The sequence below is a fragment of the Montipora capricornis genome, chromosome 5 (assembly GCF_036669925.1).
Source record: "Montipora capricornis isolate CH-2021 chromosome 5, ASM3666992v2, whole genome shotgun sequence".
In the NCBI taxonomy this organism is placed as follows: domain Eukaryota; kingdom Metazoa; phylum Cnidaria; class Anthozoa; order Scleractinia; family Acroporidae; genus Montipora; species Montipora capricornis.
This window is the reverse complement of record NC_090887.1, coordinates 10,189,202-10,216,871: the sequence shown is the minus strand read 5'-3', so window position 1 is coordinate 10,216,871 and position 27,670 is coordinate 10,189,202. Positions and strand designations below refer to the sequence as shown.

General features: G+C 40.2%; 3 protein-coding genes across 4 annotated transcripts in view; 2 read left to right on the top strand and 1 right to left on the bottom strand.

The window, feature by feature from the left end:
- Positions 1-370: 370 nt before the first annotated feature.
- On the top strand, positions 371-2,094 carry LOC138049418 (adenosine receptor A2b-like). The gene has a single exon (XM_068895678.1). It carries the CDS (start codon positions 471-473, stop codon positions 1,389-1,391), a length of 921 nt encoding a protein of 306 aa, XP_068751779.1. The 5' UTR covers positions 371-470; the 3' UTR covers positions 1,392-2,094.
- Positions 2,095-4,652: 2,558 nt separating this feature from the next.
- On the top strand, positions 4,653-14,983 carry LOC138049417 (mitogen-activated protein kinase kinase kinase 13-B-like). The gene is made up of 10 exons (XM_068895677.1): positions 4,653-5,434; positions 6,314-6,505; positions 7,422-7,580; positions 8,053-8,104; positions 8,283-8,389; positions 8,653-8,761; positions 10,333-10,463; positions 11,319-11,435; positions 12,562-12,693; positions 13,447-14,983. The coding sequence occupies exons 1-10, from the start codon at positions 4,983-4,985 to the stop codon at positions 14,072-14,074; spliced, it is 2,079 nt and encodes a 692-aa protein (XP_068751778.1). The 5' UTR covers positions 4,653-4,982; the 3' UTR covers positions 14,075-14,983.
- Positions 13,446-27,670, bottom strand: part of LOC138049416 (uncharacterized) — a 26,521-nt gene continuing 12,296 nt past the window's right edge. Inside the window, exons 11-21 of one of the 2 annotated variants that reach the window (XM_068895675.1) lie at positions 25,186-25,303; positions 24,362-24,511; positions 24,014-24,089; positions 22,260-22,359; positions 21,881-21,933; positions 20,854-20,983; positions 20,475-20,617; positions 19,348-19,400; positions 18,853-18,917; positions 17,843-17,935; positions 13,446-16,898 (exon numbers count right to left, since the gene is read on the bottom strand). In XM_068895675.1, the coding sequence (XP_068751776.1) occupies positions 16,701-16,898; positions 17,843-17,935; positions 18,853-18,917; positions 19,348-19,400; positions 20,475-20,617; positions 20,854-20,983; positions 21,881-21,933; positions 22,260-22,359; positions 24,014-24,089; positions 24,362-24,511; positions 25,186-25,303 (1,179 nt within the window). In that variant the 3' untranslated portion in view covers positions 13,446-16,700. Of the gene's footprint in view, positions 16,899-17,842; positions 17,936-18,852; positions 18,918-19,347; positions 19,401-20,474; positions 20,618-20,853; positions 20,984-21,880; positions 21,934-22,259; positions 22,360-24,013; positions 24,090-24,361; positions 24,512-25,185; positions 25,304-27,670 lie in introns of those variants that run through there. The other variant, XM_068895676.1, reaches the window with a different exon arrangement.

The following is a 27,670-nucleotide window of genomic DNA, read 5'->3' as shown; positions in this document are numbered from 1 at the left end:
ATATAATTTGCCTGTGTTTAAATTAATTTGAAATAAAGGGAATAAAAAATAATTTTCCAGTTTTTAATTGCATGATGCTGGCCGTTGTAAACCGTGTTTTAGAAAATGTTTCAGATTGATTTACTGTGCCTCTGGACTATTTTGACACATCACTCAAAATTAATTTAAAGTAATTTGAGTAATTTGTCGTCATTAAAACTTTATGACGAAGTCGGCCCAACAAATGTGTCGAGATTAACACCTCGCTCTCCCTTTTTCTCTCGCTCTGCCTTTTTAGTGTGAGTCTACCACTTTAGCTTTAACCACTCAATTTTGCTCTTTATTTACTCAAGGTCGCCCACAACCTCGTTCCCAGGGTCTCTCATCTTATGGAAAAGTAAGAGGAGTATAATTGACTGAGAACAGTAAAGGCACCTGCCAAGTTCACCACTGACGACCGCGGCGAACAGCCTGAGATTTTTTTTTGGAAGATGTTTAACCATTCTAACTTCACTATGACCAAAAATGATCACTACTCATCCAAGGCTGGTCATAACATTGACCGCTACAAGTACTTCACTTACAACGAAACTGTTGTGCTCATAAACTGCTCTCTGAACGTACCGTTAATGGTCATCGGCATCGCTGGAAATTCGTTGGTCTTGTTGGCCATATATACAACACCCTCGCTACGTTCAACAGCGTCCGTCCTTTTCCTCGGCAGTCTAGCTGTGTCAGACCTTCTAGTTGGGCTTGTCGTCCAACCAGTCTACGTCGCAAGTGGATTTGTTCGAAATCACTTTCTCGACAGTGTATCCTCCGTGCTTTCCTTTGCAACATGTGGTACCTCATTGCTATCCATAACAGCTGTGAGTGTAGACAGATTCTTAGCTCTTCACTATCACATGAGATACCCAACACTAGTGACTTGCCAGCGAGCCAAGCTTGTTCTAGCTGTTTTGTGGCTAGCAATATTTTTATTATCTGGGATATATTTTTGGAACGTGCTTGCCTACTTTCTTCTGATATCCATTGGAGTGAGTTTGTGTCTCATAATTTCCATCGGCTCCTATACCAGAATATACCGAATTGTTCAGCATCAACGAAGAAAAATTATCCATCAACGACAGGCCGTAAGCCTTCAAACTATTGATGCGCCAAACATGTTCTTCTTAAAAAAGAGTGCATTCAATTCTTTTCTATTTTTCATCGTCATGGTGATTTTTTATCTTCCAATGTGCCTCTCCATGTCTCTCTACGTTACAACTAAAAAATGGGAACCAGCTTGGAGTCTTGCCACAACAGCAGTTTTTATGAATTCGTCTGTAAACCCATTTCTTTACTGCTGGCGGCTGAAAGAACTCAGAACAGCAGTGTCAAAAATAATAAAGAAAATGTATTGTAAGAAGTAACCGCGAAGAGAAGTTGGCTTTTAGGTGGTGGTCTATAGCCTTTGCACCTTGGTCTGGTACAAAGATCACTGCAGTAGTGTAGCAGCTCCAGTAACGTGCTACTGTTTGGTATTGTAAGCAGCTTCTATCGTTTTTTAAGTCCTTGGTCTTTTGTTTTTTGGCTAGGGTAACGAGCCTATCACATTATACATTACAAGAGCTGCTATTGAGCGTTTTCCAACACAAAATCATCTTATTTGTACAGACATAAAATGAAACAGTTCTTTCCCCTGGAAATTTGTCGCAGGAAAAAAAAAAGGAATAACTTCAAGCGTTTTCCTACATCATTTTCTCGGAAATGAAGGCAATTTATCGCTGTGTTGCAAACACAGTATTTGCTTCGGTTACCATCAATCCAACCATGTTCTGCTAATGAAATTCTGTGCAGTTCCATGAAGCGAGAAAACCTTTCCAATTTTGTATCAACTGAAACATACTCTGTGGTATATATACTCGCTATTTTGTTTGGTGAAGATGCTTTTACTGTTCCACTCCTTTCGGCGAAAAATTTCCACCGGTTGGGAACGTTCATTGGCCAAATGTAGGTACTTTTTTTAAACTACGTGTGTAAATAAACTAAGATATAATTCAATGTACTGAAACTCGCCTCTGTTGTGTTAAATTGATTATCTGGAAGCTTGAAGAAGCCGATATCGCACAGACAACTTGTCTCACAACTCTATCGGTAATTTTGGTTGTACAAAATTTCTAACTTTGCGAATCAAGTTTCTCAACAGGTATTTCAACGGGCAGCGTTTCTTGTAACTGAACTTGTCTTGTTTCGTTCTTGCATGATGATTAAGTGAGGTATATGAAACATTTTCTCTGACTGATGTCACAACCGAATATCAATCACAGTCCAGTCTTTTAAGCTAGGCTCCAGTGAAAACAATTAAAAGCACGGCCGCGCACACTAACACGTGCACCAGCCCCACGGTCTGGTCTGTACCTTAATTAAGCATGCGCAAAGCAATTTCACCTGGGCAGCGACCTTTTTTCGACATTGTTTGACATAGCCGTCGGACTTCATGCGCCAGCTCAAAACTATGCGCATGCGTAACCTTGTTTAAAATTGTTTAGGCTCCAGACCCCATAATTATGGAATTGATCCTCCGAGTGAATGTAGTCCTGGGGATGACCATTTTCATACTTAATTTTGCATTTGGCTGAACGATACGGATATCGCCAAAATATAATTCATAACATGCATCGCGAATTATTTAACGGCTTCTCCGGCCGCCACGCCTAGAAAAAGGCTGAGGTCCCATCCTCACTAATGCTTTTTCAAAAGGAGGTAGTCGTTTTCATCTGGGCGAAAACGAAGCAAGATATTTTAATCCACAACTTTTGTCAACAATGTTTCCCACGCTTTTCAAGTCATCGTTTTCAACGATCCACACTACAGGAAGAGCGTTTCCAAAATTCTCCCCTTTGTCCACGGTTGCTTGCTTCAAAACTCTCCTTTGCATACCGTTTTCGTCAGCGTTTTGGACCATTGTAGTGTGGATGATTGGCGAAAACACATCAAAAGGTATGCGTTTTCAAACAAAAACGCATTGGTGTGGATGGGGCCTTAGATTATAGATAATTTGCATTGCATTTATGTAAAGCAGCAAACTGCAGGCTGCTACTTGTTATAAAATTATGAAAATTATGTTATTCTTACTTGAGTGTCTCACTTAAGAGAAGTTGTTCGATATTTGTAGATAACGAAACGTTAACGCAGAAGTAGCCTGAGCGGGTATTGCTGGCGCGGAGAATGGGGAGGGCTCTACCCATTCTCCGCGCGGCTTTGCCGCCGTAAATTTGTACATTTGCCTCTAGCAGGGAGGAAAGAGATATGTATAAGCGCCCTGGCCTCTAGCGCCAACAATACCGTCATATTGCAACTGATGAAGGCTTAAGCACCAGCCGAAACGTCTTGCACGAAACGTCAAAAAAACTAGTCAGTGTCAAACCATTTATACTAGCTTTGATAACGTCCTCTCAGCAGCAGCTGGTTGTCCTTTACAACTTGATTTGTCAATTGCAACAACAGCAAGCTATGATCATGCACTTAACGCATAGTGCTGCCGTTGCAAGACATTTTCATATCTCGAGAAGGAGGAACACACGTGGGCTTGGAGAGCGATTATGGCGAAAACCAGACGACGCAGCAACGCAACCAGCAACGCCAGACGAAATTGTTGACCTTTGGCAGCTGAATACCGTGAAAACCCGGCCGCCGCCATCTTTGTTTTTTTGTCCCTAGTACCAGGAACTTTCGGGCGAAGGCAGTTTACATGGTGCTAGGATCTTCCTAGCACTAGGGCCAAGTGCGACCTCTTGCATGTAAACTGAATACAGAAAACATATGGCGCTAGGATGATCCGCCTTCTAGGATCTTCTTAGTGCTAGGATCTTCCTACCTCCATGTAAACAGCCCCTAATTAAGCTATTAGACGACTTGTATTTTTTATTTTATTTTTTAGTCTTCGAAAGTTTGCCCAAAAAGTCTGCCAATGTTGAAGATTCACTGTGACGATTATCATGATGCAATTACTCATTGTTGATCTGTTTTATTCTGGCTATAGAATACCATCTTTTAATTGAAATGTTTAAAAAATATAAATCCCCTGTGACATTTCTCTCCCTAATCTTTTTAAAGGCCTTTGACAGGTATTCTTCTGAAATTCTTGAAATCGTCTCAGTATTTCTGGAAAGATTAGTCAGTGAAGGATGATAGATACCAGTAGTTGGTAACTCGTTTCTGTGAGAAATTTTCTGCATGTTTTAGCTTGCGTCGAATTTACCCGTGATCTCTCGGAATGGCTTTCTTGCATACATTAGTGAGGCGTCAAAGATGTCCATGTTAAAAAAAACTGAATAGTTTCAGTGAATCTATTGAAGCCTCGCCGAGCGATAGAGCGACATTCAAAAAAATCTTCGCTATTCAGACTTTCTACAGGAAGACACAAACATGACGTTTTACAGCGTTATCACATCTTTCTTGAGGCACCTCCTTAAGTCAAGTGGAGGGGATAATTTTCCCACCGGTAACCTGAAAAAAATACAATCGAGTAATTAACAGAAACAAGCTTTTTCAGCTGAAAAATAATACAGTTTTTGTTGAGTGAACCTGCGATGTTTCTATTTGCGAAGCCATTGGTTTGAAGAAGACCACCTGTTTCTCTAGCTGTGATTGGCTGATGTTTGTTGACAAACTGATATCGAATACCTGTCACATGACATTCGTCCGTCATGCTCTCCATAAAGTTATAAACATTGGTTAATCGCTTCGAACTTTTGCCGTATTTTTTCGTCGATGATTCGAGTTAATACTATTTTCTTTTTGGGATGAGCACATGACATACTTCTGGCCTAAAATAAGAAGTTGACTTGATATCTTGGCGCAAGAAAATGATATTTCTCGCGCCACAGATTTTTTTATGGCCGATCGAGCACAATCTTGTACAGCTGATAAGAGACGCGATCAAGCGATTTTAGCTTCAGTGGAAAGCTACAATAGCAAGTGGAAAAGATGACGATTCGTTAAGGACAAAGACGAGGATTATGGACGCGAACGATGAAAATTGTGCGCGAAATTTTGTTGGGAATCCTTTGCTGGAAAAAAATGCCGGGGTTTCCCCTGGTATCGACGATCCTGTACCAACCACCGCGAATTTTATCAACGACCCTGGTGGCATTGAGAATCAACCTTCATCTAACAAAGCCTTTTCAACGGATTCATACACGCTCAGTGGGCTTTTGAAGCGCCTTTTAAGTTGTTTAAGACCGGTATGGACGATATTAGGCAAGGCTTCGAAGGAACAAAGATCAGACGCTTGGGTCATCCCCTTCGATGAAATATCAGAGCTGGAGTGGTTAGGTTCAGGAGCGCAAGGCGCCGTATTTCTCGGGCAATATGGCGGTCAACAAGTCGCAGTAAAGAAGGTTCGCCGGGAGACAGACACGGACATCAGACATTTGAGAAACCTTAATCACCCGAATATAGTGAAGTTCAAGTACGAACGAAACATTCACTTTTTTTCCATTTTTTTAAAATTTTTACTTGTGGCCAGCAAGGCTGATTAACATCAATAACAGATTTGATTTGCTTTGATTCTTGCTGATGGTATGTGAAAAGTTAAGATCTTTGTTAGATTTGATGCCACAAAATCACCTGGGAAAATATTCCACAATCATATAAGTGAATTAAGTGAATTAAGGTAGGTGTTTATACCTTTTCTGTGACCTGGCAGTAAATTCTTATTGGATATCCGTCAAAAACGCATGAATTTCTTTTAAGTGAAGGAGGAAAGAGTGGAATAGTTAATAAAAATCTTGGGATGGGTCATCATAAATGGGATTCAAGGTTGCCCCCCTCCCCCAAGCATTTAAATGATGATATTGAAGATTATGATGACGCTGCTGCTGCTAATGATGATGATGGTGCAGAGGGGGAGGAGAGGGACAATGATGATAAAAAGTTTTGAAATTTTAAATACAATGGACACTGAATTGGTATTATATATATATAAGTCTTGTGTTCATTTTCAAATCCTATGATGATAATAGTAATAATAATAATAATAATAATAATAATAATTATTATTATTATTATTATTATAATTATAATAATAATAACAATAATATTGTCATAGATGATGTTCTAGAGGTTCTTCAGACAGGATAGTTTTTAACCTAAATGTTTAAAATGCCAAGAAAAGCAGTTGAAGATAATTTCGTTTGGGATTACTGATATATATAACATATGCAATTTTCTTTTCTGCATTTGCATGACGCACTGAATTTTCTCTTTCATGCAAGCTAGCTAATCTTTCACAGCCCTAAACAAATACATAGAAACAGCGATGCTCAACAAATAACCTTTTTTACCTCAGAGGGATTTGCAACCAGTCCCCAGTTCATTGCATTATTATGGAGTTCTGCCCAAATGGCCAGCTGTATGAGGTCTTGCGGAATGGTCGCCAAATAACCCCCTCTCTGTTGGTGAAATGGTCCACGCAGATTGCCGATGGAATGCATTACCTCCATGTCCACAAAATTATTCACAGGGATTTAAAGTCGCCTAAGTAAGTCACCTTTTTATATGTTGATGAAAGTGTTTTTTTAATCACTGTTTGAGTATGATGAGTTATCAATCAGCAGTTTTCAAGTCATTCTTTTACCAACAGAGACAGTTAACCCAACCGTAATTACTGATCCTAATCTTAGGCATCAACAGCAAGTCATGTATTTTTGGGTATGAGCTAGGTGTACGATTTTGAGTTGTTTCAAAATTGTTTTAGCAAGTCATGTGATCTTTGAGCTGCAATCTTTGACTGACATAGGTGGGGATGGGATTTGAGAATAAGTAGGAGTACCCAGAAAGTAATAAGAGAACAAAGAGTTTTATCTTTTAGTGGAACATGGAGATGAATTGAAAGTGAATAGGTCAACTGGTGTAGGGTGCATTAAGACAATTTTAGTAAATAGAAATAAGAAAGGTTTGGGTCCTATTTCATTGCCTAAGCTACCTTCCTAATAGTACATATGACGTCTAACATCTATTGCAAGCAGTAAGGCATCATTTAATTCCCAAATGTGGCTCAAACTTTACAAAATAACCAAGGGACTTAAAATACTGTAATAAGTCACTTAGTCCCTGTGCTTATGCAGTCTTTTACATCATTCGCACTTGTCAGAAAACACAGTTAAAAGATGCCTAATATACCATATTGCAATTTAGCTACTGGACATAAAATTAGTGGTAGGTAATTATTATCTCCACTTCTGTATCCCTGCATGCTCCCACAGTATACCACAACTCAAGGCATTTCTTGTTGGTAACCCATGCAGGTAATTACCTGAGCCCAACAGGGCTTAAATGGGTGGACAGAATTAAAAAACCCCCTTTTTCTGTTGGTCATGGATGACAATATCTCAATATTATTAAACCCTTCTCTGTGTTCTATGACTTAGTTAATTTTTTTATTCTGCTTTACATAGTGTCCTTGTTGGTTCACGTGACATTCTCAAGATTTCGGATTTTGGCACCTGCAAAGAGTTTAGTGAGAAGAGTGCCAAAATGACGTTTGCTGGAACTGTTGCCTGGATGGCTCCTGAGGTGATCAGAAATGAGCCCTGCTCAGAAAAGGTTGATGTTTGGTAAGCTGCTTCTTTTGCCACTTAAATGGCCCATTTCAATGAGGTCACAGGTGCGCAAGCTATAACTCCTTTAAGGGCAAATCACCCTTCCCACCCCACCTCCTCCAGTCATACATGCCACATGTGAGGTGAAGTTTCTAGAACAAAGTGGAAACACTAATTATCAACTTCTGGGTGTTTTGCATGCTGTAAATTAACAGGCAAGAATACACGAGTAAGAAAGAGTTTAGAACAAAGTTAATACTGTTGGTTTTATGTCATGACAGCATGCTTTAAGCTCTCTCACCTTACAAAATATTTGTGTCGGAGCCGATAACATTTTTGACTTCTTTGTTTATTTTGCTTACCTGCTGTGTTTGTCAATTCTGCAGGTGTAAGCTCTCTCACCTTACAAAATATTTGTGTCGGAGCAGATGACATCTTTACTTCTTTGTTTATTTTTGCTTACCTGCTATGTTTGTCAATTCTGCAGGTCTTTTGGAGTACTTTTATGGGAGCTTCTTACTGGAGAGATGCCTTACAGGGTAAAGTGTTTGATGTGCATTTTGTGATAATGAGGGCGACAACAACAAATGATGATGATGATGATGATGATGATGATGAGATTATAGGGATGATAATAACAGTGATAATGACGATAATAAAAATAATGATGGCCTATTGCTTGAATCCTACGTAAAACCCTTTTTTCATATCATGCAGGATGTTGACTCTTCTGCAATAATTTGGGGTGTTGGAAGCAACAGTCTGCATCTTCCAGTTCCAACGACGTGTCCAGAGGGCTTTAAACTTCTTATGAAAATCTGCTGGTAAAGAAAAAGTGTTTTTATGCACTGTTAAGTTGCTTGGCATTCAATGCTTCATTCTTTCAGTATGTTGGCAATGGTACTCTATGGAGAAGCTTCAATTTAATGTCAATGGTATTTTTTTACTATCCAAAGCTAGTAAATTTATTCAATTTTTTTTTTTACAAAATTAAGTACTGAAGGCATCACCTTGCATAAAACGAAAGCTACGGTCCGCTAGCTGTTCACGTTTTATTCATCATGGTCTTGATTTTGATTTACTCCAGGAACGGCAAACCGAAGAACCGTCCGTCTTTCCAACAAGTGCTTCTCCACGTAGAGATAGCCGCTGGCGATGTGCTTAAAACACCGGAAAAAGTCTACCTTAATCAGCAGGTGTGGAAACGAAATAGTTGGTCGTGAATTGGCCCACTTCCGGCCACGGAAGCTTAAGCCTAATAGAGGGATTGAGTAATTGACTGCTGTCAATATTTTGCCCAATCAGTGCACGACAGACGCTGAGAATAAAATGGACCAATCATAACGCACAGCAAATGTAATGCAGCGTGCGTTAAGGGCGGGAAAATTTGTGCAAAAAAAGCGAATTTTTTTTTGTTTTTTCTCTGATTGAATGAAAACATGGCGCGAGATATTCAGCCAATTACAAGTCACACAAAAACCAAAGAGATTAAATTCGGCTTTGAAGAGTGGTTTAATAGACCAACTCGTCTAACTCTTTGAGAATAAAACGCTTTGTTCCAAATATTTCCGTATCATTTGAATGTGAATGCTACATTATAAAGCAAATACAATATACAAAGAATCTTAACCCCGGGAGATTTGAATTGGGTACAACATTAGTTGGCCGATTTGGTCTATTAACTGAGAGATTTATGGTTTTCGTCGTGTTCTCTACTTTCTCGAATCCTATAATACACCTTGTTTACCCCCAAAAATTTTACATAATCTTTGTTTGCAATTCTCTTGGGAGATAAAGATGTCTCAAGAGATATCGAAAACAGTGCCCAGGCAATTTTTTTGGGGATAAACAAGGTGTATTATGAGACTTGAAAGAGTAGAGAATTCGACGAAAACCGCGGCGAAAATGCGACGACTCTCTTAATAGACCAATAATGTCTCAGGACTCATATTCTTATCAATCGTTTCAAGTCCTGGGGCCGGTTGCTCGAAGCCTAGTTAGCGCTAACCGTTGGTTAAGAGGTATCAAAACCAATAGGTTTCCAAGGTATTTGACGCTGGTTAGCGCTAACCATGCTTCGAGAAACCCAGGCCTGGGCTATAAAATGGGGACATTAAAATCTACGACTGCCACGCCAACGAAAATGTCACCTCAAAATAGGACTTTGCAGATCGTCTTTCGCGATTTTCCGTCTCGTTCATGTTGTAGAATGCGGGCGAATTATCCTAAAAAAAATTTTACGAGCGTTTTTTGAGAGTTAATAACATACATGAAAAAATACTGCATTCTGATTGGCTAAGAGAAATGCATTTTTTAGGTAACATAGTGCACAAAAGAGGAAGAGGTAATTCAGTGCAAAAAGAATTAATAAACAAAGCAGTCTGATTGGTCATTGAGCAAACAAGGTCACTAATAGCCAATCAAATGCTAGCCCTGCATCGTGCAATGATTGCGTGATTGCATGATACGCGTGCGTTACTCAGCTTACTCGGATCGCGAATCTTTTCATGTGTATCATTAACAAGTAGTCACGTGCTTTTTCTCGTACAGTTTGGAATAAATAAACCCTACGGACTCGTGCAATTTTGCTTGTCTTTGAAAAATTTACTCGTTCTTATTTATTCCAAATTGCGCTTAAAATCATGTGATTACCTATACTAAAAATATAGATTGAAAGTATCACAATGGTATACTACCTACTTTCACATGCACAACTTTAGCTCATTAACTCTGCAGCCCTTAACTTTGTAAAATTCTGTTTTTACAGATAACGTGGCGGGGAGAAATCAAGGAAGAGTTTGAGAAGATGAAAAACAAAAGCAGCTCTCACATACAGAATCTACATCAACTGCATCAGCTCGACGAGGAACTGATTAGGAGGCGAAAAGAGGAACTGAGGTATGTATTGATCATTTTGTTAGCATACGGCGGTTTTGAGCCGCACGTCAGAAGACGAAAACAAAATGGTAACCCAGAGTTCAAAAAATTTCATTCCCGTCGGAATGAAAAAAAACAAGTATACTATTTTTTATAAATTTCTTGTGGAATCGAGATGCACTTTTTTTCCTTTCAAAAGGTTTCGTATCAGTATTTTTTATGTATGTTCGTTTTCATCGTGATACGCCCATGTGTTTCTGAACTTCAATCTAACTTCATGCTTTGATCAGGCAGACATTGTGATTAAATGGTTAGGTCTACAGTTTCCAAGGTGTTCTTGATGAAATTGTCAAGAAATATGACAAATGTCTCACCAATATAATTTTTCGGGCACTGTTCTTGGATTGCTTCTAACGTCACAGTGGCCATGTTGGTGAAAAGCGAAAAATTCTTTTGGGAATTTTACTCTACTATTATGCATAACTTGAGCTACTTTTTTCTGTTGTTTCGGTACCAACATAGCCGTCTTATCACGTGAGTGCAATCAAAGAATTGAAGTTACGGCTCTTTGAATAGATGATTTTGTTTTCAATGTTACTCGGAGATACTTGGAAAAAATCTGAGTTCTCCCACTTCTGCACGGACCAACGACCTTCTGATTGCTAGTTCGGATACTCTCCGACTGAGCTATGGAAGTCTCGCGAGAGCCGTCTAATTAGGTGTTAGATGACGGCTGCCTGCTTTTTCCCCTTCAAATTATGGCTCGAATTGTCCACTTTCGGGAAATAAGCTCAACTGGAAAAAACTTGGGCCGTAAATTACAGTTCAGCATTTGAACGTGGTCATGCAGTAAGAAGTAGTTCTTGATTTTTTCAGGCATGCGCGTGACATAAGGGTTCACTACGAGCGAAAGCTGGAAAGAGCCAATAGTTTGTACCAAGAGCTGAACGAATGTATGCAACACTTGGAAGCCAGAGAGAAGGAACTTTTCAGGTGAGCCAAACGGAGGTGTACAATAATAATAATAATAATAATAATAATAGTAATAATAATAATAATAACAATAATAATAATAATAATAATAATAATAATAATAATAATAATAATAACAACAACAACAATACTACTACTACTACATGTACTACTACTACATGTACTACTACTACTACTACTACTACTACTACTACTACTACTACTACTACTACTACTACTACTACTAATAATAATAATAATAATAAAACAAAATTAACTTAACAGTAAGTGACCCAAGTTTTAAGCCTTGATTTAAAAAAGACACTTGTTTATTTTAACTGGAATTTTCCTATTTAATGGTACGCCATTACTAACTTGAAAATCCTGAGAGAGCTAGATCGAGGAGAAGATGACGTCAAAGACTCAATAGTTTAAGAATGCAATGCGTGTTTACGCGGCTGAATTATTATGCAGCACGGGAGTTTCGGGCTTTCAGACTTTTAAACTCGAGTTTTGCATATGAAATAAGCTGCGTTTACACGCTGAAATTTTTGCAAGTGAGTAAATGACGTCAATATCCCCTAGATCCAACTCTCTGAGGTCCCGTCGGCCAGTTTGGAACGTGAGTAATGGTGGACTGTGAAGTCAAAACCTTACGCTCAAGGTAAACAACCTTTGGATAAAAATCAAAGCTCAAAATTTTGCCAGTTAAGTGTTAAGCAATCACACTTTCGAATCTGAAGGAAAAAGGAAGTGATTTTTTGACCATAGTATCACTTTAAGCATTGGAATCGAAGATAACGGGAGGCGATGGAATATTGATATAAGTTTACATGAAGGAAAAAGGCTTCCCAGTAGGTGGTTGGATTCCCTAAGGAACGTGTGACACCAGATTTCTCGCTGCGTCGAGAACTTGAGTCCACACTCGAATTTGAAAAAGAAAAGAATGTAGAATTTAAGTAAAGTGATGACTCCAATTTGCATAAGTCTTTCAAGCGAGATCTAACCCCTTGTCGAATTTCAGCGAGGTGCTTAACGACCTGCCAGCTTATCCCATAAGGGAGTGATTTCGCTACAGCTAAGGACAGACGAGGCGAAGTGAAAAAAAAAACATTGATCTTTATGCTTTGCTTTTCCTTTGCCTCAGGCGAGAACGTCAACTCAAAGATGCGAATAGCAAAAAGCGGCTACTAAAACCGGAGCTAAAGGCTCGCACTGCAGTTGTTGGTAAAGTGTTGAACAATCAGGCATATTCTACAAAACAGACGTTTTCTAGCTGGTGAGTGGGTGTACGAAACAAAAAAATCAAATTCTCTTTGAAGGGTAAAAAGGCGAAACGTACGTTATTCACTGACCTCAGTCAGTGTCTTGCTTTTGCATTTTCTTATTGGCCAAATGCTCTCACGTCATTTTTCGAACCAATAGGATGAAAGACCAAACCAATGGCGACCTGTTTGGACGTTTTTAATTTCCCGCGCTTAAGTGCTGGCTGCATGTTCAATTTATCGAGTTCTGATTGGTTGATTTCGTATTCTGCCTTTGTTACACTCAGGTCAAAGTGAGTTCTTTAGTTTACGTTTAGAGAGTATAAATTTTCGATTGTCATTTTAAGGCGCAATTGGCTGGAATAAATACTATTTTTTAAACAGGTTTCCATCTAACTTCATTTTTCTTTTTTTTGTCTTTTACGGGATAGATCTCCTTGCTTTCTTAGTAGACTTCCAAAATAGCTTCGAAGACGCTAGTTAGAGGCATAGATCTATATCTGATATGACGTTACTATCTGCGCATGCTCTGCGACAATGAAATACTGAGAAAACAGCAATGCGTTACACTAGCTCCGTCATTGAACGAATGATATCTGATTTTGTAAGCTTTGCATAAATTAAGCGGACCCTTCAAACGCGGAATTGACTGAGAAGAGAAAAGGCAAAATATGTTAAGGTGCTGAGATTTAACTTTCGCGAAACAAAATATTCAGTGGTGAGGGAAAGCTGATATGCTGTCTTTGTATCTGTTTGTTTTATTTCAGTCCTAACACCTCAAGCAGTTCCGGTAGCCCCACAGAGCGTTGTAGCTCGCCTTTCGGTATTGACAGCGAAGAGCAATATCCACAAAACTACATGAGAAAAATGAAACGGAGCCGGAGCTTTCTCAGCAAATCAAAGCGCCGAAAATCTCCAGGGACACCCAAAGCAGGCCCTCAGATGGCACACGAATATAAGGACCTCACTTCCGGGCACATTAAACCTTCCCGTTCCTATGACGACCTTAATAAAGGCGATTCACTGGAGGGCCGTTCATGTGGACACACAGACGAAAAGGCGTCGTATAGTTGTACGGACAGCGAACACGATTTACCTGCTTTTAAGCGTCCCTCGGTAGAACGTCCCTTCACCATGGGGTCCCCTGTTTGCATTCCAGGAAGGAAAGCAAAACGGAGAAAGCGATGGAACTCTAATTCGGAAAGCTCGTCTGAGAGTAAGCATACATATTTACGCGACATTTCATCGGATGAAATGTCCGATCTTGAACCGCAGTTTATTCCAAATTTGGCGAACGACTCGTTGGAGTACACTGACGACGAGCCTTTTAAAAATGTCGCGCTTAAATTCTCTAAATCTTATCCAGAAGAAATAGTGAATTTTAGTCGACAGTAATCTTGAAGCTTCGATGGCGCTTTCCCACCGTTAGAGAAACAATTTCGCGTATTGCTAACGTTGTTTTGCGTTCGCCCTGTGGTCAACCTTAGAGGCCTTAAAAAAAGTTCATAATCTTCAAGAAGCGGGTTCATCAATCACGGTAACAAGCACTTTCTTTGTTGGCGACGTGAGCTGCGGCCCATAACAAGAAGTGCCATTTAAGGTCCATGTCACGGAATTTTATGGGCCCCTGCACGAAAAAATTTAACCTGGTGTGGCACGTGCAGTTCGTGCATTGGCTTCGAGATGCGCGCATTTTTTTTAGATAGACAGCCCAAATGTGGCTGTGCGCATGCGTCAGGTACTGGCCAGACGGCAGGCCACATTATGGTATTTTTCCAGAGAAGCCTCTTAAATTAATGCGCTATCTTGACGATTAGTCAAGCCAAGCAGCTAATTGATAAAACGAAGGGACTTTTGTTTTAATTACTTATTCCGGGAATTGTACTCGAATGATGTGTGTTCCGAGTCACGGAGGAGAACATTCATGCATACATTACATTAGTCTTATTACTTTTGTTCTTGTGAGGATAAGGTGTTATTAAAATGTAATTTATTATAAATAATATTTATTTCGCTGCTGGACAGAGCTTTACAAGAAGGTTTAATGCATTTGCCTGTCTGAATAGACGCTAAGGAGAACACACGTGCGTACATCAGTCATGTCACTCTTGTTCTTGTGACAATAAAGTGTTATTAAAATGTCATTTATTATAAATAATATTTATTTCGCTGCTGGACAGAACTTTACGAGAAGGTTTGATGTATGTCTATCTGAATAGACGCTATGTACAAATGTATTATTTTCTGGGTTAAAAAATACTGTATTTATGAACGAAAATAATTAAAATATGTCATAAAATGTTATTTTGCCGCTGGGCAGTGACCGTTGGTACAGGTAAAGCAAGATGGCCCATTAGGCCGGAGCTTATCCCGCTTTCTGTAGCATGAAGCAACTAGGAGTATTTCTACTCCCCCCTGGATGGGATGCTAGTCCATCGCAGGGTTACCCCCGGCATTAAATTCGCCGGTACCCATTTGTACACCTGGGTGGAGAATAGCACCGTGAGAGTAAAGTGTCTTGCCCAAGAACACAACACAATTTCCCCGGCCAGGGCCCGAACCCGGACCACTCGATCCGGAGTCGAGCGTACTAACCATGAGGCCACCTCGCATCCCACTGGCCGTTGGTACAAGCCATGCGTAAAGGCCGTGATTTAACTATTAATTGCCCTTTTAATTTCACGGTTAGTTTTTCTCATTTGCATTACAATGTAGTCTAACGTGGGTGCGAGGCAATTTCGGATTAAAACTACAAAATAGCCCGAAATTGCCTCACATACATGCTAGATTACATTGTAATGAAAATGAGAAAAACTAACCGTGAAAAGGGCTATTCGCAACCTCTCTAGTACGACAGGCCGCGATTCTTTTAGTCAGCACAGAGAGCCTGTTGTAAAGCCTCCGCAGTTGGATTGGGAGTCCATTTTGTATCGTTGGCAACCGCGATGGTTTTAAATTTCTGAGAATCCGCGGAAGAGCCGAAAGTCCATAATTGGTGCAGTTTCCTTCTTGACAGAAAGAGGCGCCTGTAGCTTCAACGAACAAGAATGCTAACTTTAAAAGGCGAGTAGTTATGATCAAAAATTTGAAGTAGCAACAAACAAAAAAAGAGGAAGCAAAGCGAAAACTATACTTGACATTGCATAATCTTGAAATATATGCCCAAATGCCGAGGTAGTGGAAGTTTCCTTATTGTTTGGCAAGCGGGTTGGGACAAGATACTATTTCCTCTTGTCGTTATCTCAGTGCTGACGCCATTTTGTGGATATCACAGTAACTTGATGACGTAAACTCCCTCGGGAGCCTTGTCCTTTGAGGGACTTATGTCTCTTGAGTCTAAAGCCGTGTTCACACTAGGTCTCGATTATGATCGAATTATAATCGAATTAAACATTGAATGGGTTCACATCAACTAATCACAGCGCTTGATTATGATTGGATTATAATAATTTCAAACAACCTCAAGGGGGTTGTTCGAATTAATTACAGTGCGTAATTGAACAGAATGGCGAACACGTGGTGGTATATGAGCAAACGAAACTTCTAATCGTTATTTGGTGTCTTCTATTTTCGGAAGCTATCCTTGGTTCTCTTCTCGCCTCAAGCATGGTGACGATAATCATGGCAGCCACGCGGTACGGCGCCATTTTGTCTCACACTGCGAGGTCACCCTGCCTATTGTATTTGAATTTTCGCAGATGTGAACAGAACCACAATTAAATAAAATTGAATGGAGTATGATAGCCTGAATCATACTTCAGTTGGTCATAATCAACGTTGAGTGTGAACACGGCTTTAGACAAAGTCACCCTCGGAGTTTTGGTTCAAAATGGGTTGTGTGATTAGTGAGCCGTTTCAATTTTGGCCGTGAAGGCTTTAAAAATGGCGATGGCGTTACGTTACTCGCTGGAGAGAAGCTTCCTTAAATAAGGCGTTTAATTAAACGACGCTAATCTTTACGTGTGGTAGGCGCGCGTTCGAGCCTTGTTTGGCAAAATCTGTTTTTCCTGCTTATAAATATTCAGACGTCTGAACCCTCTTCATCCATGGCCGAGCGCCTGCTTTTCTCAGGCTTCTCGCGTCTTTTTTCGCCCTTATTGGACAGAAAGTGGTAAGGCTGATGATAATCGGAAAACAGCATCGCCTTCTCTTTCATCAGTAGCTTGTCATCTTCTTCTTCGTCTTCGCGTCCTTCTTCTTGAGCTCGCCTTGCTTTTTCCTGAAGAATAGAAATACTAGAGCGGTTTTCAACTGAGTGTCGAAAGAAATTGGCGAATTGCTTTCGTTTTGCATTACGTCACTCAGTGATTGGTTCAAAGTTCTCGCGCCATTTTTTCAACCAATCAGAAGTGAAGCCAAAACCAATCGTGGCTTGCGCGTAAACATTTTCCCACGCTTTGTGTCGGCTACGCGTGTAATTGCTTCGAATTTTGATTGGTTTGGTAGATTGTCTCCGCTCTTTTTATTGACCAAAGTAAATTATTTTGGTTTTGGTTTTACGATACTCGATTGAAACTCGCTCTATTTGAACTGCAAAGAGATTTACCATCTCATATCCAACGCGCGCTCATGGAATAATTGTTAACCATTAATCTCCGAGCATTTTGCAACTCCACTAGGCCATTTAACAGTTGTTTGCTCAGTGACCTAGCCTATGAATGGCTGCGAGGCTGCCGGTGACCTTGTATTGATACAGACCTCACTGCTTTTATCATGTAAATTGTGCTGTTGTAATTCTAATTAGTCTACATTAACATTAGTGAGAAAAGCACAAAGGTTTGTATCAAAACAGGTCACTGGCAGCCTCGTTTCCATTCTTAGGACAGGTAACCTAGCTACAACTATAAAATAGTCTCTTTATAATTTAGCAAATTGGGGTTAAATATTCATATTCATTGTCTCAGAAATGCCTCTCATTTGTAGTGCCGACGAAGAACGTTGCTTGAAAATCGAAATTTGTGCCGTGATGAAAAACCTGATAATGAGTGAAAATGTTTTGTAAATAGATACTTGTTTGATTTTTGGCTTAATTATTTTGTCCATATTTTAGATTACAGACAGTATCCTTTAGATCTTTGTTGGTTGTAAGTTTTACCGTTTGTTTAAAATGTTTTCAAAAAAGACCAGCGTTAGGTAATTAATTAATGAAATTTTGTTTGATACCTCTTTATCTTGAGCCATTTTCCGTCTTCTGGCGGCTATCATCTCGTCGAATTGACTCGAATGACTCGAACCTGGGCTGGAAGCTCCGTCACTCTACCGAAAGCATTAAAACAAGATGGCGTTGATGAACCCAATAAGTTAAAGTCTTAATCAGACTTCGCCTAATCACAGACTATCCGAAGAAACAGTAAAGACTATTTTCCAATGAGACCCGTAGCCTGCAAGGGCTACGGGTCAATAGCCCATGAGGCGAAGCCGAATGGGCTATTGACCTATGGCCCTTGAGGGCGAAAAGTCTAATTGTTTTAGTATCACCCCACTAGTCGGACAGAAAAGGCAATAATACTCAAGGACTATTACTAATAGTCCTCTAGTAGCGTTGCCAATCAAACTGCAGGATTTGCATTAGTCCACTAGTTAGGTGATAATAATTTCCAATACCCATAACGCAATACTTTTTGGAGGTTTCTTTGGATAAAAGCAATACAAGTTAATTACTCTTGGGACTGTATCACGCTTCGGTGAACCGGATATTCATTGTTTTAATGCAAATACCCCCCCCCCCCCCCCCCAATAAAACTGTATTATCGGATTAATTTTGCGAGAATAGCGAATTAAACCCTTCCAAAGTTCCCGAACATTCTCCCCCAAGGCTAACGCCCCAGACCATTCCGACGACAGGCTGGAACTAGCCAAATCATTCACAGGAAGGAATTCAGACCTAACTTTGTTCCCAGTGTCTTTAAATATTCCCGCGATGGGGAATTGAAAGATCTCAGGAACGAACTTGTCTAAATCAAATTGTCCTATACGTCATGCAGGTTCTCTGTCAGTGTTTAGTTGCCTTGGCAACTGGCACCCTCTAATAAACGAAAAGAAAACAGTTTTCATCTGCTAATTATTTTTATCCGAGCACAAACAGAGTATAGGATCAATGATGTCTGATCCCTTTTCATTTTAATTTTTTTTGTCTTCCCGTCGCATTTTTCTATAAAATAAAGAGGACCAACCTTGCTGCTGCTTGATCTAGATGCTTTAGCTGTAGGCCGAGAAAAGGATCTGGATCTTCTCAAAGCTATTTAAAACATAAAAAAAAGTTTGAATGAAGAAGCGAAACGAAATATCTGTTCTCTGAATTAAATATTTTTATAACATCTGGCATTCAACTAAAAGTGGACGCATAATAGACTACTTCGTCGATACGGTGGCCATTTCGAATTATGTTGTTCCAGTAGTTAGTATGGGATGTCCAAGGGGCAAATACAAATACATATTAATTTGTCCCCTGAGCATCCCATAATATCTTTTTAAACGATAAAAATCAAAATGGCTGCCGATGAATCGTCAAAGTAGTTTATTTTATTCTTGGACAGTTGTTCCGTTCACGTTTTTCAGCAAATCTTCCAAAACGTATGTGCTTTGGCACAGGAGCTGCGTTTAAACAATGCTCCGTATTTAGTCGCGCGAGGAAGAAAAGTATTTTTGCCTTTTAGTGAGTTAAATACCTCTAGACCGTGGCCGAGATGAAGCGGACTCATCTTCGTTTCTTCTTTTCTTTCTGGGAAAGGAATCAATAAAAACAATTGAAGGACCATAAATCCCAGCTGCTGAAACAAGGATTACTGAGATCGTTTTTTTTTTTTTAATGTATGGCCCCGCATGAGTAAAGAACAACTTAAAGTGAAGGTGTGCGAAATTGGAAGCGAGGTGAGATTCCGAAGAGGATGTCGTGAAGAGTCGGAGGGCGAGGGTATCACGGAAATTTCGTCGTGTCATATGAGTTAAGAAAAGTAAATTGGACAACGAGGAAACTGATGTTTTGCACCTTGGCGGCGAAAACGGGAGAACCATAAACCGTGACCCCAATCTCTTTATGGTGAATGTCATTGTAAAGTGAGTGGCGTCGAGACACAGAGACAACAGATTTATCGGATATGGGCTCCCCTGTTTTGGCCGTCATTGCCAAAGTAGTGATGCAAGATGTGAAACAAACGGCTCTGGTTTCTTAATGATGTGGTTTAACTTGATTTCATTTGATTTGGTTTACAGTCTCCCTGATTAGCGTATCATTGTCCTCGGCTTTTAAGAAACGGTCCAGATAAGAACGATAGCAACAACGGCAACGAACATGTTGGAATTCAATTGGTATGCAAAAAGGTGATAACTTTTCTATTATCTGTACTTACTTCTGATTGGCTTAAACAGCAAAAGTTAACAAAACTTCATAAAAGCAGTATTATATTCATTCTTACTTTCCAACCATCTTCCATCTTTCATCTGGTCTCAGTTTAAATGAATTCCACAGAAATCGTATGTGGGGAACATGTAAAATTGTAAACGTTTCTTGGCTTTTGTTTTCAACTCTTGTGATTGGTCAAAATCTTTTAACTCAAAAAAACACCCTTTCAAAGTTGGCTGTAAATGAATTTTATTGCGTTAACTGCCTTCCTGTAGGTTTATGCATTCTCTGTGTAAAAATGATAACATTCCTATGTGGGGAAAGCCCCGTTGCCGCATAACGAAGGAAATTGCTATCCACCTTACACGGATCATTACTTAAGTACTTTTTGTTAATAAAGTTCATATTTTCTGATGCGCATTTAGGAATTGATTGTTACATACGGCATATTACCTCCAATAGAAGAGCAGGATTATCAAGAGTAAGATCACCAGCAAAACAGCAAGTATTGCGAAGATTATGCCTGTCCAACTGCGGCCATTACTTGTTCCAGGAGAAGGCACAGCAGTTGAAGGGTGTGGCATGGACCCGACGCCCTGAAACGGAAACATTCAGTTGGATCTTAAGTACACACGAGTATATTTGCACCAATTATTAAAACATGCCGTTAATAATTCGGAGGTGTCATGAGAAAGGCTCGCTCCTCAAAGCCCCTGAAACTTGCCTTGTCTTACCACGCAGAACGAAATTTAAGAAGGCAGTTTAGATGATATATGAAGTTTGGCTTATCGGAACTCTATTAAAAAACTGCTGTAAAAACTGTCGAACTTACCTTAGCCTTACTGGTGTCAGCAAGTACAGCAAAGTCTGTCATGTGATTACATTCGCAGATGGTATGGGTAGCATTTGAACCAGTCATCTTGCAGCCTTTTGGAGACCACTCGCCTCCTTTACTACCTGGACTGAAACAAAGACGAACACCATACAGTAGTATGACCGTGCTGTCACACTTATAAAAGTTAAAATGAGATAATTCTTAAGTGCTACTATGATCAAAAAATCACTTCTCTTTTTTCTGCTTTTGTTTGTTTGCTTAACACCTGACTGGCAAAATTGTGATCTTTGACTTTTATCCGAAGGTTGTTCACTTTGAGTGTAAGTTTTGGACAAGTTCCGTCATCACTCACCTTCAAAACTGACCGATTGGACTACAGAAGGTTGGATCTGAGGAAAAATGACGTCATATACTCACTGGCTTAAGATTTCAGAGTGTAAATGCAGCTTCTTATTTATGCAAAACACGAGTTTAAATGTACGAAAGCCCGAAACTCCCGTGGTGCATATTAATTCAGCTGCGTACACAGGCATTGCATTCTTAAACTAGTGAGTCTGACGTCATTTTCTCTTCGATCCAGCTCTCTCAAGATTTTAAAGTTAGTAATGGCGGACCATTAAATAGGAAAATTCCACTTAAAATAAACAGGTGTCTTTTTTAAATGAAGGCTCAAACATTTTAAAGGCAAGTTCAAGAGTCCCATAGGTCAAACTCTTATTTACAGATTAAGTCTAAGCGCCCATTTTACTGATTAGGTCCAAACTTTTGCTTCCCTCATTAGCACAAAACTAATTTAGAATGGTTAGTTTTAGAGTTATGGTTAGTGTGTATACCCATGAGACCCTTTAAACCCAAGTTATCTGGTATACTCAAAAAGTCATTTCCGAGTTCATGTCTGCCTCCTCTTCAAAGCGAGTCTAAGTGCGAAGTTTTTCTTATGAAATTAGTATGTAATGTAGAACTAATTACCTGTTCTTCTTTATGTAACAATATTTTCTCTCTTGCTCTCATAAAGAAAGCTTACCTTGTCTTTGGAGTCCATGCTACGCATTGCTGGTCAAACTTGATCAAACTCGACTAAAATTAGGGGCAAAAGACAAATGTATATGTAACCTATCTGGGTTGCAGATTTGGGACCAAAAAGAAAGCAGCTTTTTCTTTGTCAGTGGAGTCGGTCGCCACAATTACAGTAGCGAACTGGCGTAAAAGAGTTATTTATGAACGATTTCTCTACTGCCAACTTCCATCGTGCTAAAAGCATATTTTCCTCAGCAATGTTTTCGGCATGCGAATTCAGACGTGTCGCATACTCCGCACATATTCAATTTCACATAGACAACGATTCATAAAGCTTTTTTTTTTTCATCAAAATTTGAATGCAGATACTTGTGATTCTTACTTACGTTTAAGACGGCCATGACGAGTTTCACAGGAGGGTTAAGCTCACCCTTCAAGGCTGGGTTCACTGTGCTCGATAACACAGCACTGTTCAGGACCACACCACTGGGAAAGCAAACAATGGAAAAAAACTTGAGCCGATAGACTTCACATAAGAAAAGGAACTGCGTCGTTGCTCAAACATTTATTTGTCGCTCTTTCTGTGGAACGCACAACTCCGAAATTGGCCGCTTTCGTCGTTCATTTTCTTCTCTAGAGAAACGTATTTCGGCATTTTTGAGAAAGCGATAAATAAGGAGTTTAATTCAGCAAGGACAACGGCACCGCCGACGACGACATCACTCCAAAATATGGAGCGTTTTCACTCACATGACCTGCGGCCATATTGGATTAATGAAACAAAAGAAAGTACTTGCATAATGAGAAAAGGAAAGGAACTTTATTCAAGTGTCAAGTCGTTCTAGCGCTGGAGCACTAATTGGGGACACTCTGAGCTGAAATTAAAAAAGAACGCAACCCAGTCAAATGTTGGTTTTTGAGTGGAAGGGAAACCGGAGTTCCCGGAGAAAACCTCTCGGAGCAGAGTAGAGAACCAAAAAACTCAACCCACATATGACGCCGAGTCTGGGAATCGAACCCGGGTCACATTAGTGGGGGCGCGTGCTCTCACTACTGCGCCATCCCTGCACGCCACACCTAGAGTTCAATTGCCGGAGGATTGGTTTGGTACACCATCATGGCTGCTATTTGTTTGTTTTGGAACACCAATTGCAACATGGCCGCCGCTATGTCATCAGTGTGAAAACACTCTATAACTTTGCATTGCGCTATCATAACAATTTCGCGATTATTCCATCTTTTCTGCGTTGTACAAAATGCGTTCCGACGAACAGCACGTTTGACCGTTTTTCCTTTTTTTAACCAATGATATTCTTTTTTTCTGACGTTGCTACCGTAACCCTCGTCGTTGCTTAAACTCCCTTAGGCTAATAATGCGACTGAGGTTGCGTCGGGGATACTGGTAAGTTTTGTTTTAATTTGCACTACGGAACTGTTTTCGTGGAACATTCCAAAAAAGTTTACATCCATTGAAAACGAATTTTTTTGGTTCCGAATTGGCCAAAGCGAAAGATACCACAATACTCTCTGTTTGTCCACGCCAAATTTTGCATATGCATTGGAGTTCGACATCTAATGTATATCTATATAACGGTGTTTTTAAAGACTAAGTAAAAAACATCAATCTGGGAATAAATCAGTGTTTGAAACGATCAGTGTAAAACGCAGACTGCAGACCGGGGGTAAAATGCAGACTGAGGTTATAATTTAACTGTTGAAAAAGCCCAAACCCATTAGAAATGCTAACCTAAGGTGCCTTGGGTGCCTTAGGTTAGCATTAGGTTAGCATTTCTAATGGGTTTGGGCTTTTTCAACAGTTAAATTATAACCTCAGTCTGCATTTTACCCCCGGTCTGCAGTCTGCGTTTTACACTGACCGGTGTTTGAAATCGTTGTGAAACAATTTATGGATGTTGGACTCTTGTCAAAGGATGATACGATCGTGGCACATATACGAAACATAGAGTTATCTTTTATGGAGTGTGAGAACAAACAATAATCTATCATGACAAAGGCAGAGAATCCTCGTAGTTTCCGAAATATCCTTTTGCCTCTTCGAAGCCTGAGTAAATGCCAAAATGATGCCTAGTTATCTCTTCATGTCGCCGTTTTATCAAAGAGTGAATGGTTCGAATAGTACCTGTCATGTCCCAGTGGTAGGAGCTGAGGAATCGTTTTGAAGCGAGATGTCAGGAGATGAACGTTCACACTTTTCCCTGGAAATAGAATCGGAAAAGACGATAAATGGAGCGTCTTACATAAGCTCAAGTGGCTCTGTTGTTGCGGCCAGGAAGGAAATCAAAATTTATGCAAAACTTCCCTTCGCGTAAAAAGCACAGCGGCTCGTCAAACCAGTGCACAGAAGAGTAAAAATTCAACTTAAGACACTCGAGATGTTGTAGATTTATTTGGTTCGCACAGAGAGAGACATGAAGACTATTTTTACTTTAAGTTTACTTTTCCAACTGAAGGACACCACTGTACCCACCTAACGCCGCAGACTCAAAGATACTCGGTGTCATGGTAACAGAATCGTGCCCAGCACTCCAGTTTGATACTACTGGGTCGGAGTAGTTCGGAAAGGACATGGGTCGAGTAGGATCCGAAACGTCAGCACCAATGGATTTTGCTACAAAAACTGAAAATAAAGGTTAAACGTTAAAATGATAAATTCTCATTGATTTTGTTAGAGGGTCTTATAAACGATGACAGCTAAGGCAACGCCAAGAAATACTAGACCCCCCACGTATCCGGTTGGTTTCGAAATCGTAGACTTCTTCCCCCGTTAATGTTTTTGCCTCCCTTTCACACGAATGCCGCGTTTTCGGGAACCGACAACGAAGATGTTTGAAAACGCTCTCCAGACTGTAGATTCTTGAAAACAGAGGTTTATCGCATAACGATAAACAATAACATCAGAGACTCGTGATACCATCGAGAGCTAATGCGCTATATGTGAAAGTTAACATTTTCGAAATCGTTATTGCGCATTCGTCTGGTCGGGCAAATACGATTCAAAAACGCCACCTACCTCAAAGGTTTATTTTCAAGTGACGTGGGTGCTTTCCAGTGACGTCGCGGTTGTCTTTTCTAAAATTCCCTAATAGGTGCTTTTTTTAATATTGTCACTGAACGGCAGCGCATATTGTTGCTGACACGCTTGTGGTGTTTTTCGCGATCGGCCTATTTTGAAATTACTCGCCCGATTACTCCTTGAATTTTACTCTACTCAGTCCTATTACCATCATTAATCAGTCTTCTATTAAGTCTAGCCTTCCTTTTGGACGAAAATATTAACTGCTCATCACTTACGAATATTTTTTGTCAAAAGTGGTTTGGCAATAGGGACCCTGTATGATGCGTTCATGACGAAGTATTGAACTGTACCAACAAGGTCCAGCACTACTGGTCCGATCTTGGAGTCTTTGGGCTGCATAGAAATCAACAAAATAAAGTTACAAAAAATGTAAACTTGCCATAGAGTTTAAGCAAGAAAGACCCCTACATGGAAGACAACAACACAAAAAATAGATACGATGAACAAAAACAATGGCTTGCACGCCCCGCGTGCATTTTGCAGTGCACGTGAGTTTCACATTGCGCATGCGTTTTACATTGTAGTGAATTTCTTCGCCTGACGACGTGAAATGACCAATTTTCAAGTTATCTGGAGGACGTGCACTGCGCTCTCGACGATTTTTCTTTTAAGTTTCCCTCATAGGTTAAATTTCTGAAAAGCAGCAACTCAATTCAGTTTCGTAATGAACAACTTAAAATAGTCACGACGCGTGATTTGTAGGTAGGAGAAGTGATGTTTTGGAAGTTCTTAAGGGCCCACACACGGATTTTTCGCTAGTTGCTAAGGAAGTGAAATGTTACTTCCAGTAACGACGTCATCATATCGTGAGCTGACACGCAAAAGCAAAAACGCAAGCAAAAGTCACCGCATGAACTGTTGTTTGCATCGAAGGTTTTCCCTCGCCCTTCCTCACGCTCAATCTCAGTTGGTTAGAGCGTCGCACCGGAATCGCGAGGTCACGGGTTCAAACCCCATTGAAGTGCTGAATTTTTCAGGCTTCTCTACGCAATTGTAAAAATTGCGTTCACAACTGCGAAGATCATAGCTTCACTTGATCTATTGTTTTCGTTTACCAACATTTTAGCGTTGACTTGCTAATTTTAATAAAAACAAAAGAATATTTAAATGGCGGCCATTTGGAATAAGGTGTATGCACGTCGGTTGAACGTGGCCGTGCAATAGACCGTTTTCGAATTCTCACGGCTGGACTGGATCTAGCATGAAATGGAGGCTTATGCGGGCAACCCCTTTCAAACGCACATTAATTTGCCCGCATTAGCCTCCATTTCATGCTAGATCCAGTCCAACCGTTAGAATACGAAACTGGCCTATTGTCTCTATGGTGGACACCTGAAAAATTCAGGTGGCTCCAACGTGACTCAAATCCATCACCTCTGCGATGCCGGTGCAATGCTCTACCAACTGAGCCATGAAGCAACTCAGTTGGAAGCAGGCAATTTAAGAGACAATTGCTTAAATTGTCTACCTAAGTGCCATGATCACTTTTCCATTTCGTTTATGCCACGCACTTTTTTAGCTTCAAAATATACACATTTCTTTCATTCAAGATTGAATACTAAGTGAATATATTCTTCAATCGCTTCATCGTTAACTTGAAAACACGATAACACGTTTTCAAGACTCCCTAATACGTTAAATGAGCAAAAACAATAGCTCTGCACGCCCTGCACGTGCATTTTGCATTTTGGTACATTTTTTTGCCGTCCTCGTCCTTACAAAAGGGAACTTAAGCAACGACAACGGCGACGGCAACGAGAACGTCACGAATTTGCATATTTAGTGGGTAAAAACAATAGCTTTGCACGCCCTGCACGTGCGTTTTTCACTTTTGTCCATTTCGTTGCCGTCGTCGGCAAAACAACAACGTGAATTTGCCAAGTTTTTGGTTTTATGAAGAACGTCAGCACTTGAGGATAACTCTCCTTAAATGGAGTGCCGTTCCGACTGGTGTCATCTTTGAGGAAATACCACACCCTTGTCATATTAAAAACGTTGAAATAGTCACGAAGCGATTAAAATGACGCAAATTTATATTTTGAGATGACGTTCTCGTTGCCGTCTCCGTTGTCGTTGCTTAAAGGCCGGTTTACACGGTACGATTTGTCGGCCCGATCTGTCGGCCCGACAGTGTCGGGGCGCGAATCGTACGTGTATTTTGACACCCGATCTTAAGGCCGATTCGTGAAAACGAAATCGGCCCGATTCAGAAAATCTGTTGCAGTGCAACAGATTTTTGTCGAGTCGGGCCGACACTTTCAAAGAAGCCGACATGTCAATCAAATTTTTGAGAAAAGAGCATGCGTACCAAACAGAAGCAATCAAAATGGCGGACATGAAGACTCTGAAGAGGCCAAAGTCGCGCAGTTTCCAAGAGAAAGAAATCTCCCTGCTGATAGCGGAATGGATTAAATATCCGTGTCTATATGACAAGGGGAATAAAGAGTATCATGGCAAGAACAAAAGAGAGATTGCGAGAACGCATGTAGCCAAATCACTGAACGAACAACTTGGATATGACATAAGTTGGTGAAAAGCCCCGGCTTCGGCCCAATGCCAATTTTTCACCCAAGCACATCGTGTTTTCCTTCTTCCTCTCTTTTTGATTCTTGATAATGCTGCAGCAAGTAACAGTAATGACGTTGTTGCTGCTGCTGTTGATGAATAAAGCGACCAAAAACCGTTGTGCTCGTCAGCCAT

Coding starts and splice junctions, on each gene's coding strand:
- LOC138049417 (XM_068895677.1), top strand. CDS start 4,983: ATGGACGCGAACGATGAAAATTGTGCGCGAAATTTTGTTGGGAATCCT. Junction 10,464..11,318: donor AGGCGAAAAGAGGAACTGAG/GTATGTATTGAT, acceptor TGATTTTTTCAG/GCATGCGCGTGACATAAGGG. Junction 11,436..12,561: donor AGAGAGAAGGAACTTTTCAG/GTGAGCCAAACG, acceptor CCTTTGCCTCAG/GCGAGAACGTCAACTCAAAG.
- LOC138049418 (XM_068895678.1), top strand. CDS start 471: ATGTTTAACCATTCTAACTTCACTATGACCAAAAATGATCACTACTCA.